General features: G+C 40.0%; 1 protein-coding gene across 32 annotated transcripts in view; it reads left to right on the top strand.

The window, feature by feature from the left end:
• NRXN3 (neurexin 3) overlaps positions 1–19,143 on the top strand; it is a 1,019,675-nt gene that overhangs the window by 753,527 nt on the left and 247,005 nt on the right. For all 32 annotated transcript variants that reach the window (XR_013929432.1, XM_080395263.1, XM_080395252.1 and 29 more), the window contains one exon: positions 8,159–8,340. Coding sequence is in view for 31 of the 32 variants with exons in the window: in XM_080395263.1 (XP_080251389.1) it covers positions 8,159–8,340 (182 nt within the window). In the remaining variant the exon portion in view is untranslated. The remainder of the gene's footprint in view (positions 1–8,158; positions 8,341–19,143) is intronic.

Below are 19,143 nucleotides of genomic sequence, written 5' to 3'. Positions count from 1 at the left end.
ATAACTAGAGAAGGATGAATAGCTGCTGTCAAGACTGATGCCTTGGTAAATATGGAAGGGCAGAAGGAATGGGGCTGGCACATTACTTGGTGCTAGCGCTGTTAATTTGTTTCTTTTAATCCTAAACCTATTTATGTGTCTTAAATTCAGTCCAATCACTTCTCTCTTGATCACTACTTTTTTTTTTTTTTGTTTTTTCCCTCCATTCTTAATTTGTTTGATAATGGTAGCTGGAAATGTTATCATACATCTAATGTAACAACAAGGCATAGAAGCTGTATGCAGTGCGTTTAAGCGGACAATGCCCATGGGAGTAATTTTAAAAATAAATAATTGTAGAAGCTGGAAATGGGAAACACCCGTTTAGGTCATGCCTAGACAATCCAGATGTTCCAGCACACCTAGACTTGACCCATTTCAAGTGATTTCAAGTAATGAAGAGTCTGGTATCATCCATGCTATTTGGGAGTATATTGTAAAATTAGGTAAAAACTTCACCTGTTTTCACCACTCTTGTTGTTCTTGATGTGTATGGATACTGTTGCATTTCTTTGACTGTCCTCAAAATATTCTTTTGTCACTCTTTCAGTCTTCTTACTAGTAAGAAATTAGTTTAGAGGAAATCTGCACAGCATGTGTGGTCTATTTGATGTGGCCAGAAGGAGTTAAGTTGGAAAAACAGCTGTCAGAAGTTTCATTTTTTATTCAGCCAATACTCGGTCTTTTGACAGTGTACATGTATCAACTGATGTTTTATTGTCTGTGTTGCAATGTGATAAACTTTTGGGAAGCAATAAACAGTCAGAAGTCATTCGTAAGTTCTGGTGCTCCTTTCTGGTTTCTGCAGTCTGTGGTGTTTGCTTTAACTCTGGTTTAGAACTGGTATTCAAAGCATGGCTCATTTTTACTCAAGAGTGTAGCGAGCATGAATAAATAAGATGTTGAACTGTCTGACTGGTTAAGGCCTGAAAAGCTATGCTGCTGTTGTTTCCCTGACTGCAAACTGAATGGTCAAATATGTGGTTTACCTTAAGTTGTGAACATATGGGAGAGGAGACCTTAATTTTGGGGGCAGCGATCAGACTAATTTGACCAGATTTCAGGTAAAACTTCCAATCTATTTTATCAGCGTTTCCTATTAGAACAGAAATTGGTCTCAGCACCTCTTCCTTGTTGCCTTACTCATCCCCACTTGCTAGGGTAGAGTAGCTCTTTATATACCGTGGTTTAGGGAACTGCTTTTTCATTACATGACCGAATAATGATGCTTCCAGCTGCAGCAAATGTCATCTCCTTACTGAGCTCCTGCAGATGTACACCTGATCTCTTCTCACTTGCTTTCATGCCAGTATTCTAACCTTCATTCCTTTACTAGTGCCTTTTCTAGCGATGGAATTAGTAAATGAACTGCTTAGTCCAGGTACGATGAAGTAAGGATCACCATTACTTATTTTTTCTTATTTCTGTAAGTTTGTCACAACTTCCAGCTTTTCTTATTGAGACTTTGTGGGAATTTTCGAATGTCTGCATAAACTGCCAGGTCTCCGTTATTGACTTACCCCCTTTAAAGGGCTGCTAATTACAGGTGCTACCAAGGTTTCCTTCCTGATGTGAATTGGGTCATGCTTTGCTCATGTAACCTATGGTCATTTACAATGTTTTACTGATTCCATCCTTTGACAACATTCTTCAAAATAACCTAAGTTTCCATTTTCTGCCAAGAAAGAAGAGCAAAATGCCATCATCACAATTTTCCCTGTAGTTGAATTGATAGCTTCTTGTTAGAAAGCAGAAGGTTATGATTATTAATAAACATGGTAGGACCTTTACACCAGCATGTGAAATACCCCAAGAGACTCATCAGAGCTACTGGACTAAGCAGAAAATACAGGAAGGCCATAAAATAGGCACAACATGGGAGGTGGGGAGAAAGTCCAAGAAAAGCAAGCAATGTGTAAGAAAAATGCAGTGGTGTTTTTTGTTTTCTTTGTACACATACAACTCCTTAACTTTAAAAAACTGTGTGTCTTTTATTCCTCCCCTGAGGAATGTAGAAAAGAAGGTTCCAGCCTCTTTACAAGAAATGTTAAGAGGTGAACCAGTATATATAAGAATTCTCTGTAAGAGAATAACGACATAATAACTGAGGGATAGGCATATGCCTTGTCTTGGGCATTATTTTAGGCAGGAAGATGTTATCATTAAGTTTACATGCCTCATGCTTTTAGTGAATTACCACCACAACCAGGATATTTGTTTGTGTAGGCTGTGGGTGGGTGGGGGGCTGCAGGGCACCCAGTGTGGGGGGAAGCTGTGAACCGCCCAGCACGGTCACAGCCAGCTCTGGCGTGGGTGAAGACAACCCACCCCATGCCAGAACTTCAGCCTGCCCAGCACTTGGTGCTGCTGCTTGGACACATTTAAGAAAGGGCAATAGCTACGGGGGGCAGGATGCAGAGGAGGTGGCCTGGGAGAGCTCGCGGGAGGATGCACGAAGGCAGGAGGCATGTGAGTGGGCACCATAGAAGAACAGGAGGGGAAATGGAAGAAGGATCAGGGAGAGGCATGTGGAAGGGGACATGCAAAAGGACACATCTGCAGCATGTCCCCTTTTGGAAGGAGGCACTCCATGCTGGATGAGGCCTGCCTCTGAGGGCATTGCAGCCGAAAGCAGGGATGCTCCCAAAGGGGCTGAGCCTGTTGGTGACCTGTGCCAGAGCAGAGACACACCTGAGGGAATGGGGGACCCATGCAGCAGGGAGGAACACCTCTGAGGGGACTGGGGCCCATGGGAGACCCATGCAGGAGTAGGAATGTTCCTGAGGGGCTGCAGCTCGTGGATAACCCATGCTGGAGCACAGAAAGCAAGAAGGAATTAAGGAATGGTGGAAAGAAATCTCCATGTGCTGGCCCTGGCCTCCTGCACCGCCTGTTGTCTTACTGGAGCCAGAGGGAGGGGAAGCAGAGCTGCTGGGCTGCAGCTGAGCTTGGGGAAGGGGGAGGAAAGGAACTTTCCTGAAGTGTTTAATTGTTTGTTGTCTTTGGTTCCCAATGCCTGAATCAGTAATTAAAAGTTTATGTTAATCCTCAGTAAAGCCAATTAAGTGAGATTACCCCAGCTGAGATTGTTTTGCCTGCAACAGTGTTGTCACGAAGGGATGCGGGACCCTGGCCATAAATTTTGGTGTTAACTCAAGTAATTATTGTCGCTTTTAAATTGGCCTGGGTTCCTCATAATTTTAATCTTTTAGGTACTGTTTAGATGTCTAAAACTGAACTGTAGCATTATTAGTATGTTAAACTCATATCCCAGTGCACAGTTGCTGCAGTTAACCCTTCAGTGTATAAACACCTTCAGAATACCTGCCAAATGTTGAGTTTTCCTGGCCACAGGAAAGCGAGTTTGTCTGCTGTGCCGTAGCTGAGGCAAAATGGGCTGTTGATGGCTTAGTAGATGCAAATAGAGAATTTGCAATAGAATATTTAATGTGGGGAGATTCACAGGATCCCTGGCACAAAAGAAATTACATCTTGTGCAGATGTGACAGGCTTGTTTTCTACTGCTTTACAGGATTAGTTTTAGGCTGAATGTAACTGCTGCAGTTGTACTGTGTTGATTGAAGGATACCCTTCTGTAAGATAGCTTTTTGAAGTCTGGGTGATGGTGAGGAAACAGTGATAACTGATCTAAAATTATAGGTAGTGGTGCCAACTTCAACTAAATGTTCCTTAGCACAACTCACTAGGAGGCTTTATTTGTTGTGGTTTATAACGTTGCTTGTAACTTTTCTGTTAGGAATTTTCCATGAGGAGTGTTTGCCTCAAACTATTTTGTTTTGACTGAAACTGAATATTCTAACAGCTCTGTCCATGAATATAGCTAGAAAATATGTAATTTGCCTACGCGAGATACTCAGACTTTAAATAGCAGCATTGTCATGTGTGTTGCAACATATCCATCTCTCTGATGTTTAAATCTCTAAACACCAAAGTTACAAGTGACAGTTACATCATTTCTGGCCAAAGTCAGCTGCCACTCTGCCTAGCTATAGGTTTATCAGCTTTGTGTATGCTAAACACGTAATGGCATCTAGTAGCTTCAATCTGTAGGGAGTGTTCCCTCACCATATAGTTCTTCACTTCTCTGAGCTCCCAACGCTGCCCAGATTCTGTGCCCAGTATCCCAGCAGAGCAGCTGAATGTATTCTGTTCCCAGTTGTTCCCAGGTGTCGGTAGAGCAAACATGGCCCAGGGCACTGTAAGATGTGGGATTTCTCACAGCTGACTGGGAAAATAACTTTGTGTGCACATATCTTTGATTTTTTTTTCTTTTTTTTTTTTTTTTTTTTTGCACACTATAGATTGAAGGTAGTGTTGTAGAGTTGAAATGGTGAAACATTGTAAAAATAAATATAATGGAATCAATCAGTCCCTCAGACTTTTTGATTTTCAGGGCACAGTTGATGTATTTATTAAATGAGGTACATAACTAAGCCTTGAACAATGAGGAAAAATTAAATATCAAGTTGCTGCTCATTAACAGTGTATTACCCATTGCCTGTCTTGAATAGAAAGTGTCTTGGAAAAAACATGTGCTCTTGTGTAATAAAGAGGTCTGTAACAAAGCTTAGGTGCAACGAGAAGATCTCAAGCTGAACAGACTTTCATCAGCATTTTTTTTTAACCAAGTTCTTCCCTTTAATTAGTCCACAGTTCTCGACAACACCACAAAGAAAGCACAGTTATCGATTTAAGATCGGAAGGGAGGTAAACTAGTCCAGCTAGCTCACCCCAGCTTAAACCAAGGGCAACCAGATAGCGTTGTAAAGGTCTTGTCAAGTTCTGGCGAAGCTGAAATCTTTCCTGAAGTCCAGGGTTGTAATCCTACTGTTTGTCATCTTCAGTTCTCTTGGGGTTTCAGACTCATTCATGGTTGCTGCAGTCAAATAGAAGAGTTTAAGTCATGTGCTTGTGTTGTGGTTTAGGGGTTTTGGTTCTTGGTTTGGTTGGGGTTTTTTAATGTGATTGCAGTGTGGTAGTAACTCTTGTTATCCTTCCTCTTCCACTTTTACTTGATGTTGGCACCTTGTGTTTTCAGACTGGAGTGACGAGTTCATAATTTTGGGGAAAAAAGTGGTACTGGCACAATGTTAATATGCCACCTCTTTCAAAACAAGGCAACGAGTATCCTGTATATCCTCAAAAAGGTGGGGAAGGGAAGGGACATCGATGTACCCAACAAATTGTTGTGTATTCAGCTACACACAGGCAAAGCCAGTGGCCCATCTGTTATTATGCAGATAATTCTGACGTGGAAAATAAGGAAATAACTGCTGGCCACCAGGCTTCTGCTGACAGGTTAGTTTGGGCAGTGGTGCCCTGGTTGTTTCATCTGAACGATCTTTGTGCACAAACCCAAAGTATTGAACATCTTCAAGTTAGGCCTAGAGGCAAAGTCTGTGTTATGTGAGGAGAAAATGAGCTCTGTTAAGCAATTAAGTCCCACAACAGGCCTGTGAAGACATAATTGGTTCTAATTGGTGCTCATAGGAGCACTGACATGCTCTACCTGCAGCCAAATGGCTCTTAGAGAGGCAAAGAAATCATCTGTCTTTATAAATAGTGAAGAACTCTCATCCTGATAACCAGTCCAAAGAAAAGGACAGGTTATTCTAATTATTTTGGAAAGTGGGTTTTGATCTATGTAGCCATCAACAATGAGTAAACTCATCTTGTTTTGCTCAACACATTGGTATACCTTGTGTTGGTCTGTAATGCAAATGCACACAACTTTTAGAATGAGCTGATAGACTGAAGGGTGATATTTGTAATTTATTTTATAGAGATCTTTTGATATGCCTGTGCATGGGGGTAGACATAGATAATTCACTACCCAGTCATCTCCAGCTGTCTCCCTAACCAAGAGGTTACAGATGTGGTTGGGGATGCATTTAAACAAACAGACAAACAAAATCCCTTTCTGCACGTTTCAGAATAGTCACGCACCCTGCGTCTTGATTTAAAAGCTGGATGAGGGGAGAGAGAGACTTCAGTCTCCAAAATTATTTTTTCTGAAACTGAAATTATAGATGTGCACACTTCCAGAATGCCAATGTGTTCTTTTGTCAATTCAGAATTATGAGTGAAATTTTCTATCTAACCCTGATTTCAGACACGTTCGTTTGAATTTACTGAGGCATGTCCTGGTGGGCATGTGCAGATCTGGAAGGCAGGAAACGTGGGTTCATTGTTGCTGTCACTGAGTCAGCTGTTCACAAATCATTGCCTTTCTTTGCAGCTGAAGTTTTGGTGTTTGGTAACGTGCTGAGATGTCTAGAGGAAGTCCTTCAAGCAAGGGTGGAGTGTATCAATTATTTCCTAATGTATAGTATTTATTTGGAATTCGGGTTATAAAGAGCTTTAGCAGAGCTGCAGCTTTGTAGGCGAGTGTAGAAGTTACCCGTGTTTGATCCCACCTGTTTCTGTCCCTAACCACATTTACTCTGTTCAGGGTTGCTTGATACATGTTACTGGTTGGTACACGGTTGTAGTTTCACTCAGATTAGATAATGTACCCAGTAATTGCCTGTACTTTCTACAGATATTTCATCCCTGATGGGGTAATGGGAGCTGGTTATTTTTGCTTACTATTTTGTAGCTTGAGACCTGTTGCAACAGTGCTCAGAAAATGAGGCGCAGAAAGCAACTGAAGCATCAAGAAGTGGTGCTCCTGGCCTGCCTGTAGGCTTGGGTCTTGGACAACAATTTTAGCCATATTTTCCAAGAAGCTCAGGGGCTGATTTTATAACTGCTGAGTTACAAAATCTGTTTCTAACTCTGAGTGTTGAGTACAAGTCAGAATGTGAAATCCGAACACTTTGGCTTCTCAACTTCATCTGCAACAACAATTCCTCACTTGCGTGTCTGCCTTGCTCAGCTCAGATGGCCCTCGTGAATGTGGGAGGACAGGGTTCAGTTTGGAGAGGTTTGGTGTTGTCCTTAAAAATGAGGTCAAGGAACAAATTTCCAGGCTTGCTGTAAAGACAAATGGTGCTGGAAATATATGGACTAGATAGCCAGAAGTCTTAGGAAGTATTGAGAAAAGGATAGTCTCTCGCTGTGTGTGAGTACCCTTCAGCTGAAGACAAGTCCAGCCTCAAGGAGAGCTGCCAATTATTCCTTTTGAATCCCCATATAAGATTGAATCCCATGCTTCTGAAATAGGTGTGCGTGTTGTTTTTTGTCTGAACAGCAGTGTCCTATCTGGCATTGTCTAGGCTATTTGGACGAACGAAATCGTTCATTCTTGGTTAGCTCTTCACTTACCTTTATTTTTCACTTCATCTTTGTCTGTTTAGGAAGTAATAAAATGTACTTCATCGGGTTGTATATAGAAGAAATTTCTTGGGTGATTTATATCTTAAGAGGAAACTTGCTTGTTTGTTTGTAGCCCCCCTGCTGTGATGTGTGTAGGAAGATGAGGATGTTCTGAGTAACATACATGCCCATTTAGATTACTCTATCTAGAAGTGTTTGTGAGTCTTGAGTCCATACTCGTCTGAAGGATGAACTTCCCATAAGTAGGAAATTACATTGTTTGTTACAGAGTCTAATGGTGCAAGGCTAATGGTGAAGGAACAGATATGTTTTGTCTGATAAAAAGCTGTTTCGCCTTCATATCTCCTTCCATCAGAAAAAGTGTTGAGCATTCCAGAGCTGTTGCTCTACAAAGGAAAATGTACAATTTTTTTAGAAGGAAGAATACATGTGAGAAGCTGGAGAGGGCAATCTAAAACACCATTTCATGTGTGTCTTGTAATACATATGGAATAAATTCCAGCATCAAAGACAGCTCACAATGTCATTTGTCACCAAACAGGAGGATCTGAGTACATGATGTCCTGTTCTGTTGCCTGGTTGAGTCTGGAAATACATATTTCCATAATCTACTCCATATTTTTTTTTGGAGCCTTCTCTCTAGGCTATCAGTAGCCTGACCAGCAGGAGGCAATTTCACCCATTTAACTAATGAAAGCATCTGCTTGCTTAAATTCTTCCTCTCACATATCATACTGTTATTACCAAAATTGGCAAATAAATAAATTAAATGGGTAACTAATACTTTTTTCTATGTTTTTTTTTTGTTGTTGTTTTGTAGCTGGTGCCACATATATATTTGGGAAGAGTGGAGGTCTCATCCTGTACACCTGGCCAGCTAACGACAGACCGAGCACGAGGACGGACCGTCTCGCTGTGGGCTTCAGCACGACGGTGAAGGATGGCATTCTTGTTCGGATTGACAGCGCCCCCGGCCTTGGCGATTTTCTGCAGCTGCACATAGTGAGTATTGATGCATCCGTGTTGATGTCAGACCTGGATTTCTGTTTGCTTTTGAAGAAAAGTCTTAGTCTACAACAGCATGTGTCATACTCTGCAATTTCTGTGTCTTCGGCGCTCATCAAGTTCACCTGCCTTAGGTAGTTCTTTAGGGTTTTGTAGAATTATTGAATGGGATACACAGGGAGCCAAGTCGGTGCCAGAAGAAAAGCAGGGGGGGGAACAAACCAAAAAAAAAAAAAAAAGTTCTTATGAGATTCAATAACAGTAGGATTTATTAAAAATTGTAGAAATATTTTGCACCAGTGTTAATCTGCTATTGCATATGAACAGTCCTGAATACAGCTGAATTTATGGTGGAGAGTATTACTATTCTCAGAAGGCAAAGAATGATGGAGTGGTGGAGGGGTTATTCTTTTCTTCGCTGAGAAAGTAAGAACTGTACAGATCCTCAAGCTGATATAACTGGTGCTTGCTTTAGCAGGATAGTTCAAAAAAATAAGAATTTGGTGGCGTTAGCACAACATGGCTTTGCAAGATGAAAATAGACTTTTTTGTGAGAGCAAATATAAGGAAACTTGAGTGAAGGTGGCTTTAGGGAGAGTCAAATTGCTCGAGAAAATTAGAACACTAGAGCTGGAAACTTGTGAAATTTTTTATTTTCTGTGATACTTTGGGAGGAGGGGAGGTTGGTTGCTTCGCTTTGCAAAGTAACCAACCAAGAAGTTTACTAGAGGTAGAAGCTGGTTGTGTTACTTGATGCTTAGATGATTTCCAGTGTTTTATTCATTGATTCATAGTGGAAAGGGAATGGGCCATTTGCAGGTTTTGAATGAGCTGAGGGATTGTTGATATTTCACAGAAACGTGAAGATATAAGTAAGCAGGGGGGCCTAATCAGACCCAGTTTCAATGACTGAGGGTCTTCACCTGCTGCTGGAGTTTGCCATGTTCAGGATCACATTGAAGCACTGGCTATGTTGCAGGGTGGTTCTGGAACAAGGGTCAGGGCTAGTACTCATTGCCAGCTTTTCAAGTGGTTTTATTTTAAATTTTGTTGTAAAATTCAGATTTATTTGAATGGGCTAAAATATGTCCTTGGGCTATCGGACTGTCACTAATTCTGGTTTCTCTCTGTTTCTGAAATATCCGGATATTATTGGGGTTTTTTTTGCTGGAATGAAAGCGAGGTCAAATCTTGGCAGGGTTTGCTTTTGGTGTGGGTTTGTTTGTTTTTTAAGAAAAACACTTTTTTCTTGCTTTTCTAAAAACAAAATAAAAAGAACCCTAGAAGACTTTTTACATAGTGAACAATGCTAAGCCTAATGGGTTGGAATTCTGTATCTTACATTGAGCAAAACCAGCTGGATATGTTTGAACAACAGAACGTATGTTCTTCAGATATTATAATACGTGTGTAAAATGCTATCACTTACCTGGAGGACAGTATGCCTTGTCGTGTGAGGAGTGGTGCAGAGATATGAATTTGTTCAGTCTTAGGAAAAAAAAGTCTTAAAATGGGATCTTGTTGCTCTTGGCTGCCTAATGGGATGTTAAAGAGAAAATGGAGGTCAGGCTCTGCTTTTTTGGTAGTCAGTGGAAGGAAGAGGGGAAACAGACACAAGTACCAAAAAGGGAATGTTAATCCTGCATTAAGATAGGAACTTGAACAATGAGTCTTTTCAGCATTAATGATGAAGGCACATAGTTTTTTTTCTTTATCTTGGTCTTGAATATTATCAACAGCACCCTTAAAAATGTGTCCAGCTGAACTTTTTAATGTGACCTTTTTTTAACATTATAACCAATTTTGCTGGATAGAGTGAAACAAATCAAACAAATTGAACCTGAGGTGTAAGCATTTTTTAACAAACAAAAAAATCATTACTTTTTCTTTTCAGTTAGTTTTGGAAAGGAATGAAAGGTTTTCTGCTTCCTCCCCATGTATTTTGTTCAAGCTACTCTAAATGGCATGGTGCTAGTTTCAGATTATTTCAGATATATGAAACAAAGATATTAATTGTGGTTGATATTAATGCTGAAAGTTCTGTTAACTGCTTCCTGTATCATTCGGCCAATTTTATCCCTGAAGATGTTCAGTAGCAGCAAATATAGAATGAGTTCAGCTTTAATTTCTCCTAGTCTTTTGTGGTCAGGATGGATTAGGAGGATTTCTAGAACCTAAAGGGTGCTGACAGGAAATCCAGAGAGGGACTTTTTACAAGGGCCTGTAATGATAGGACAAGGGGGAATGGCTTTACAATTAAAGAAAGTGGATTTAGATTAGATACCAGGAAAAAGTTCTTCACTATGGAGATGGTGAGGCACTGGCAGAGGCTGCCCAGAGCAGCTGTGGGTGCCCCATCCCTGGCAGTGTCCCAGGCCAGGCTGGACGGGGCTGGGGGCAACCTGGGCTGGTGGGAGGGGTCCCTGCCCATGGCAGGGCAGGGGGGTTGGAACTAGGTGATCTTTAAGGTCTCTTCCAACCCAAACTGTTCTGATTATTCAGGCATTCATGAGGAGCAAAGACATGCTGCTGTGCTCTTCTGGGTGTGGCATTACTGTTGATCATATATACCACTGACTACCTAAATGTTCAAATAGAGAATGTAGTCCGAGACTCATGCTGCTATACACAATAGAAAAGTTGAAGAGGAACTTTTAAAGTGTTACTGACTCCTTGAATTTTGGTAAGACTTTGTTGTTTATGGTTCGAAATCACAGAAGGGATCTTACACCAGGATTATTTTGGAAAAAGCCAAAATCTGAAATGAAAGGTGCATCTTGAAATGACACTTCAAACACAAGACCATACAGGACCTCTTCACCAAATGCATGCAAGCTTTACATGAGACCAAGGTCTTTTGTTAACTGAAAACTACCACGTGCTTCGTGCTGTCATGTTCAAAGACTCTGACCATCTTCCTTTCTTCAAAACCTTGTCCTTCCATTAGGCCATTTTCAAGCGCTCAGAGAAATATGGCAGCATGGATCAAATTTTAATGGAAATATGGGAGAAATAAATTCCTGAAAGCAGATTAAATTGATAATAACAGTTTTTAAAATGTGAATACTTAAACCATAAAGCACACTGTAGATGAAAGAGAAAATAGGTATTAAAACAGGGAAGACCTATGTTAGTATAAATTATTTAATGTGTTTTTAGCAACTTGAGTGTTTCGAAAGCAATTATATTTATTATTAATAATATTGAAGGTGACAGGGATTTTCCTGGATGAATATTAGGAAGGCCTCTTCTTTTGGGCCCTTTTGGGTTTTCCACTCACAAACTTTATTTTGGATGCTATTTATTGGATTCTGACCTCCTCATGCTTCCCTGGGTGTTCTGTTGGTGGTAATGGGTGAAAAAAGCCACCTGGTGATCATTATTTTCTAATGTGGATCAGTAAAACTTAATCCAAAAGTTATAGTATAGGCTACAGTTTATCAGGATCTGATGCTGTTTTAAAGATTGTTAAGTGGCTCATACTCTGCTAAGGAGACAATAGTTTGCCTGCTTTTTTTGAATATCATGTATGTTCTGGAGTGATCATTATATTCTCTTTCTATTTGTAACATTTAAAGTAAAAAAAAAAAACAACAACCCACCTTATTAACAAGTTACATATTTGCTTGTTTAATTTACAGTTGTTCTGTTGGGATTAATTTTCTAATTCAGTCTTTCAAATATTGTGGAAATTTATTGAATTAAGCGTCTGTTTTATATGACAAAAAATTACAGCCTCTGAAACTCTTTCTCTCCTGATTTACGATGAAGTATAAACTGGCAGCCCTGGGAAAATGGATGGCGTACCATCCAGATCAATATTGTGTATGAAGCACGAGGTGTTCGTGTGAACAGACTGTAGCACATGGAATGAGAACATTGTTATAGCGTCAAATCCCTCCTTATGAGATTTCCCACCACCACCCCGACTGTTCACTGAAAGCACCAAGTCCAAATCCGTACCAGAAAATTGCCTTCCACAATGGATGCTTAAAGGGCTACATATATGGGTTGTGGTTGAATGTTTCTATACGTTCATTTACCTTACGCTACCACACCTATTTTGTGATTTACAACATGCAAAAATCTTCAAGAGATCAAATGGGGAGAGGAAGCTGCAGGTGATAATGGCTATCATTCTTGTGATGACTGTGGAGAGAGAAATCATCCATCCACATGCACTGCTGGTTTATTCTTCAGTCTTTCATTTTGATGTTTATCGTAAACTGTCATCTCGCCTCTGGCTGTTCAAAATGGTGTTGGGAGACTGGTTCAGTTTCTGATCACTTGTAAAAAGTAAGCTCTAGGTCTGGACAAAAAAGTTAGAGATTTTGGGAGGAGTTTTGCTTAAGAAGACCCAAGTTAATGGGGATCCGTCGTTTAGGGCAAGGCTGCAACTCAAGGCTACAGCTTTTGATGTAGAACATTCTGATTCTTAAGCAATAAGTATAAGAGAAAGTAAGTCTTCCCTGCGTTGGAGATGGCCATTGCTAAATAAGAGTGAGTATAAATGGAAGATAACATATGTGTACTTTCAGCCAAATTTGTTTGGTTAAACTGTGATTAGCCAAAGTCTGTGTTTGGGGTTTGTAGTTGTAGACACAATTGTGGCTCTTCGTGCAAAGTCTCCTGGAGAATCTCCCCAAAACTGAAGTGTCATGTCATCTGAGCAGGTACAGAAGCAGAAGAATTGGAATCTGGAGAAGCATAACCACAGGAGGTGTATGATGAACCAAGTAACTTAAGGGCTAGACCGGGATAATAATTGGAGGCAAAATATAATAGCAGTTTGTGGTTTATTTTTCTACAACCAAAATCACTTTGATGCCAAGTGTTTCAGCCTTTCTTAGGCCAGATTCAGAGTGGGCATTGAGTTATGTCTTTTATACCTAAGAAAGTAGAAATAAGAGGTTTTCCTTAAGACTAGCCTATTTTATTTTGCAGGCAGCGTATCAACAGAGACTATAAACCATGGAAAAAAGTGGGTGATCTGCTTTGGTCACCTATCGTGTGTTTTGCCTTTTATTAGCTGCCTTTACTGACTTTATGGTTAGTTTTCTTTGCGTGATTCACCATGTTAGGCCTCCTGTTTTATTCTGGTATAGAACTCTTAGTTTGTTTGAGTTTAATTTTTGTGGATACAAATGGTTTCACTCTACCCTATCTTGATCTTGTTTGCATTGATGCGCGTTCAGAATAGTGCTCTTATTCTTGCTTTTCCAGGCTTTCAGCCAGGAGAGACTATGTCTTTGAGTTTGACACAGTTCTTGGAGTATACCAGGAATGGCTAAGCATCGGTGTCCCATAAGCAATTATTATCAGAGTGTTCAATGCCCATCATGTCTGATTCAAGAAACTGTAAAGAACTGCGTACATTTCTCCTAATTACGTCTATACAAATTTTGAGCCCCTACAGATTGGTATGGAACATATATTCAGTGAAAGATGCTTTATACTGAAATATGGCAGTGGATCCCCCAAAAGTGAAGTGGGGCAGAGGCTTCTTTGTTGAAGCACAATTTTTTTTTACTGACTGGCTGGGTATAAGAGATAACAACTTGTGTAACACTTTAGCTGAGGAACTCAACAACTGATGAATAAGAGCGGCTAGACTGCCTGCTGGTAAGGGGAGGGAATTAACATGAGCTTTCAAGGAAAGGATGATACTGGCTGGATCCTTAAAAGGTCTAAAAAACCCAGACTTTCTAAAGACGTTTTCCACCAAGGCAAAATCTAGCAACCTACCTGAGGGAGTACTCTGCGGGTCTCCTGTAATTATTAGCTTATAAAAACTGCCTGACTGTACCTTTCTGTTAGGAACAAGTTTTCTGGCGGAGACTTCTGAATATACTGTCTTTGATAGGTGCAACGTGAGGATTAACAGATGTGTGAAGACTTGAAACTGTAATTGCTAACCTTGCAGGCAAGATGGCAAACGAGCTGAATGAGGCAGTGCGAGAACTGTTCTGATTTAGTGTTGGTGTATGACGATTCAGCAGAGTCTCTCTTTCATTTCTTTACATATATCTTTTATAAACATTTGTAGATGTGGTTTGTCGATTCTTGAAGTTATGACTAAGTAGTTATGGATGCCTTTAACCTAACTTGGGTTGCATGTTATTTAAGGTAAATGGTGATTGGCAAGATAGTCCTCATTCAAGAAGTTTTATATACATTTTTATATATATATATATGTATACACACACACATATACACTTCAGTGCCTTAAAAAGTATCCTGCCTCCCCAGCAGAACCTCCACAGTGTGTAATGGAGTAGGTCTCTGCTTAGCTGTGTGGGCCATAGTGCTGGCACCCTGAGGATTGGGGTGGTGGTACTGTTCCCTAGCAGGGACAGTTAAGTTAAGAGGCTCTCCAACAAGCATTGAGCTATTGCATTGCAAACAGGTTCTGAGAATCTCACAGAGCCCATCAGAACTGTTTACCTCATTTCTATAATTATTGATATTAATAAATGTGAGCTGCAAGTCACGTCTTCCTTTTTGCTTAGGATGGCAGTCATTTTCAGCTGAGGCTTGCATCTTAATTGCACTCCATTTCTTTATTTTGCTCTCAGGAAGATGATTTAAGTGCATCTGTGTTAATCAACATTGAAGCAGATTAACAGCATGCATACAGCCAGTTACTACTTTTCCTTAGATGGAAAAATAATTTCTTGTTATTGACTGATAAATTTTTAGATTACTTGTACATGCTTGCAACAGGACAGAAAACCATCCAGAATTCTGGCTTCTCTGGACAAGCAGGGAAATAGCTGAAAAAATGAGATTGATGTGTAATGTAAGTACCAAAAGCTAAGGGAGTAAACAGAAGACAAATGCATTGCTAGTATGGGTAACAAAGATATTTCCTTCATAAAAAGCCTATCCAAAGGCGTAACAGGCATTCCCCTGGGAGATGTAAATCCATTTGCTGTCTCTGTGTAACAAGGTGTGGTGCATGCTGAAGGGATGAATTTCTTGATACTTTGTATATATTGCAATTAGCTTTTTTCATGTCTGTCACAAGATGCTTAGTGTGCATGATTTATTACTGAAAATATTTGACTGGGATGGTAAAATTACCCTGAAGGCTGATTTATTTAGGCAAACCTCAGTAAATTCAGAAGTCAGTGAGTAGGTTGGGGGTACACCAGAATTTGGAAGGGAACACAACTGGGATAGCTAATCCAAACTGACCAAAGGGGCATTGCGTACCATAAGATGTTGTGCTCGGCAATAAAAATGCAGGGAAAGGAAGAGGGAGAGGATATGCTGGTGGTTTGTGGTGTCCTTCCAAGTAACATACTTGTGGCGAGGCGCCGCTTACCATTGTAATAACTAAACTGTCTTTATCTCAATCCACAATTTTTTCTCGCTTTTGCCCTTCTGATTTCCAACGTGATCTGACTGGGGAGGAGTAGGTGGATGAGCAGCTGGGTGGGTGCTTAGCTCATGGCCAGGGTCAAGCTGTCACACACAGTCTTTACCTGGAAGAGGCCTCTGTTCCTGACCAAGTACTGGGAAAGCAACTTAAGAGGCTACTGTATGCGGATCCTCCACAGAAACAATGGAGGATAGGATAACTGCTGGCCAGTTATGTCATGTTTATGGAATTAAAAAAAAAAAAAAAAAAAAACCACACCAAAACCAACAAAAAAATAACAAACATGGCAAATATTTAAGATTTCAGCACTGTTATTTTGCCTGAAAGGGGCTATATCTGAATGAGCCTCAAATGTGAGTTATGCACATCAGTGGCTGTTTTGTCAGCTGGTGTAAAATTGCCAAAGATCCCAGTTCTTTAATAAAAAATTGCTGTAGTGGAAGTGTTCTATTTAAACACTATGAGGATGCTGTCCCAAGATGCCCTCAGTCTTTTCCTGTCCTTTTCTAAACTCTTTGGGTGTACAAAGTCCCATATGTTTGTGCATGCTGCATTTATTGTTCCCTAGAGCGCAGAAGAATTAGGAAAGGAAAACTGGTTTGAAGAAAGAAAATGGACCTTCAGTTTTCAAATAGGCTTTGAACGTGGTATTATTGCTCTGTTTATATTTTGAGAAGGTGGTTAAAACCCCATTTTTTAATATATTGGAACTAGTTCACGTTATGCACAGGAATGGTCCATCTTTTTTTTATCTGCTAGCTCTTGGGAAAGAGTCTCTGTGGTAGGTGATCAGGAGTTGAGACTAAACCTTTGAAGGTTAAGGAGCTTCTCACCCAGCCTTTTTATGGCTGGCACAATTTGCCACTATGCCCCATCAAGTTATCTCAATGACCTTTTGAGCTTCAGTCCCCGCTTTGTTGCCAGCGTCTGTACCACGTGTATGAATGAATGTACGTAGCTGAATGCAGCGGTGCGGAAAATAGCGTGCTGATGTCCTGTGGCTAAAGATGATGGATTTTAGATCCCTAGCTCCATTCAGGCAGCATGGAAGCTCGGTGCTTTGATACAGGGATTCATTAACTCCTCGCTCAGTGACAGTTTGTGCGTAGAGCCTAGTGCTTTTGCTGTTCTTGTTGAAGGCTGTGAAGCTGATTAGAGAGATGGAAGAAAGGGCTGGTAGGGTAATGTTAGCATGAATGGTGAAATTGCCAGTTGGACCACAAGTCAGCCTGATTAGAGTCACAAATCTGAAAATAATCTTGGGGCTTTGGCTTTGCAGAACCAGCTGAGTTCAGCTGGACAACAGAGAGTGAAAATTAAGAATTGGAGGAGATGGAGGAAGAATCAATGGAAAGCTACATGGGTAATTTTGTGAAACCTGGCTTGAAGATATGGGTAACTAAATATATTACCTTTGCTGATTTAAAAGAAAGCGCTTTGCTGCATTGTCAAAGAAGCAGACTTCTACTAAGATGGTCTTGATTTGCTACAGTGGACAGAATTAACAGCATTTTTTCAGAATAGACCTGCCCATTTTAGTGTTGTACATTTTGCAGAGTCAGACTCTAACACTTCAGTGTACATGCAGAAATAAAAAATATGCTCCTAATTAGAAGTAAGAATCTTAATGGGCTTGCTTATGAGAGAGATTCATCCTTAAATATATAGCCTCTGTTTAAAATACATTCTGAAGCTTGAAAGTTGTTTGATTTGTCAAGGTTTGTCTTAGGATTTGTTGTGGTTCTATGAATTGCGATTAGGTGTTAAATGATCAAATCTCAGAGTATCTCGCAGTGTCTGTCCAAACACCCTGTATGGCAATAAATGTTATGTTATTGCTTGTTCTTGTGCACCGTATAAACAAATGTTGTTTTGCTTAATATTTATTTTACTCTCTCCTATGACTATAATGTTGATGTAGAATATGTCATCTAGAACTATATTATATATCATAATTTCAGTAAAACTTGAGCTGAATTGCCTTTACTGTTTTGCAGTACTTCCTCTTAGTATTTCAGAACTAATAATTGGGCTTTTCATGTTTTGTTACAGTCTTATCAGCGAGTGAGTAAATGAGGAAATGCTGGGATTTTTTTGATGTTGAGAAAATTTAGATTTTGCTGCTTAATGTTTTTCTTTTAAATACTAAATACAAAGGAGGGAAGGGGGGGGATGGCGGGGTGGTGGTGTTCCATTTGGGTCAAAAAAAGAAACCCAGACAAACTCTAGTGAAGTTATGTTCTTGAAATATCCATGACTTGAAGGAGGTAAGTGTGAGGGTTTTAGTGTTCGTTCTGAAAGAGACTCACATATTTTGCATTTGTAGACTCATAACAATTGGCAATATAGATTTTAGTCCTTTACAAGAAACATCAAACTTACAAGCTTGTTCAGACCAATCCATCTTATTTCTGTATGCTTGGATAAATCGGACTAATAGATTCTAAATTAAATCTTTTTGTAATTAAAGCCTTTATCACCTTCTCTATGGTTGCACCAAAAAAGTAAAATAAAATTCTTGATCTTCATGTTAATGGATAGCAGCAGGGTACAATAATAACTCACTGCACATTCAGACATACTGAGTACTACTCAAAAGCAATTAAACAAGGGCAATTGTCACTTTAATTTACCCCAGCTTGGTATCTGATGTAACCTTCTCATCAAAGGTTAACGACTGTTTTGGTACTACATCAGCTACTGCGAAATGTATTGTTTCTCTATTAAGCCTCTAGGAAAGAACATCTTAAATGGGAACATATTACTGAATCTCACTAGAAAAAGTTAAACTTGATCTAATCCAAAAAAAATGTTACACATTGTTTGTGCTATGACTTTAATTTTGGAGTATTTCAAATCTCAGCCCAGAGAAAAGATAACTTGATCACTGACATGCAGCTGACTCGGAGATGAAAAAGAGCTGTTCTAGTGAATGTAAAAGACCGGTCCTGCACAGTTTGGCTTGGGAAATGAAGGACAATACTGGCTTTTTGTGTTCTACCAGGGCGCTGCAGAGACTATTTTGAGGGGAAGGTGCATTGAACTGGAGTGTGGCTAGAACCCTAACATCCAAGTTCTTGTGAGTTTCTGTGGCTGTAAGTTTTCAAACAAGGCACACAGTTCTTATTCAGAAACATTGCCTTAACGCTTATTATAATGCCTAACACATACCTATAGATTTAACTTTAAAACAGCTATACGATCAGAATAGATCACAGTATCTCTTCGAAAGGTACACATGAGCATCCTTATAGGATGAGAAAATTAAAGCCTTACATTAAACAACGTAACTAAAGCTGTTGCCTCAGAATTGGAGCTGGCAGGATCTGAATGTTTGTCTTTACTTAAATCAGAAGGCTCCGCAGTGCTTCCTTCTCCATCCTGAGAGAGTGGTTTGATACCAGCGGCGGGGGGAG

This window comes from Falco punctatus, assembly GCF_963210335.1.
Source record: "Falco punctatus genome assembly, chromosome: 7".
Taxonomy (NCBI): domain Eukaryota; kingdom Metazoa; phylum Chordata; class Aves; order Falconiformes; family Falconidae; genus Falco; species Falco punctatus.
This window is presented reverse-complemented; position numbering and strand designations above follow the sequence as displayed.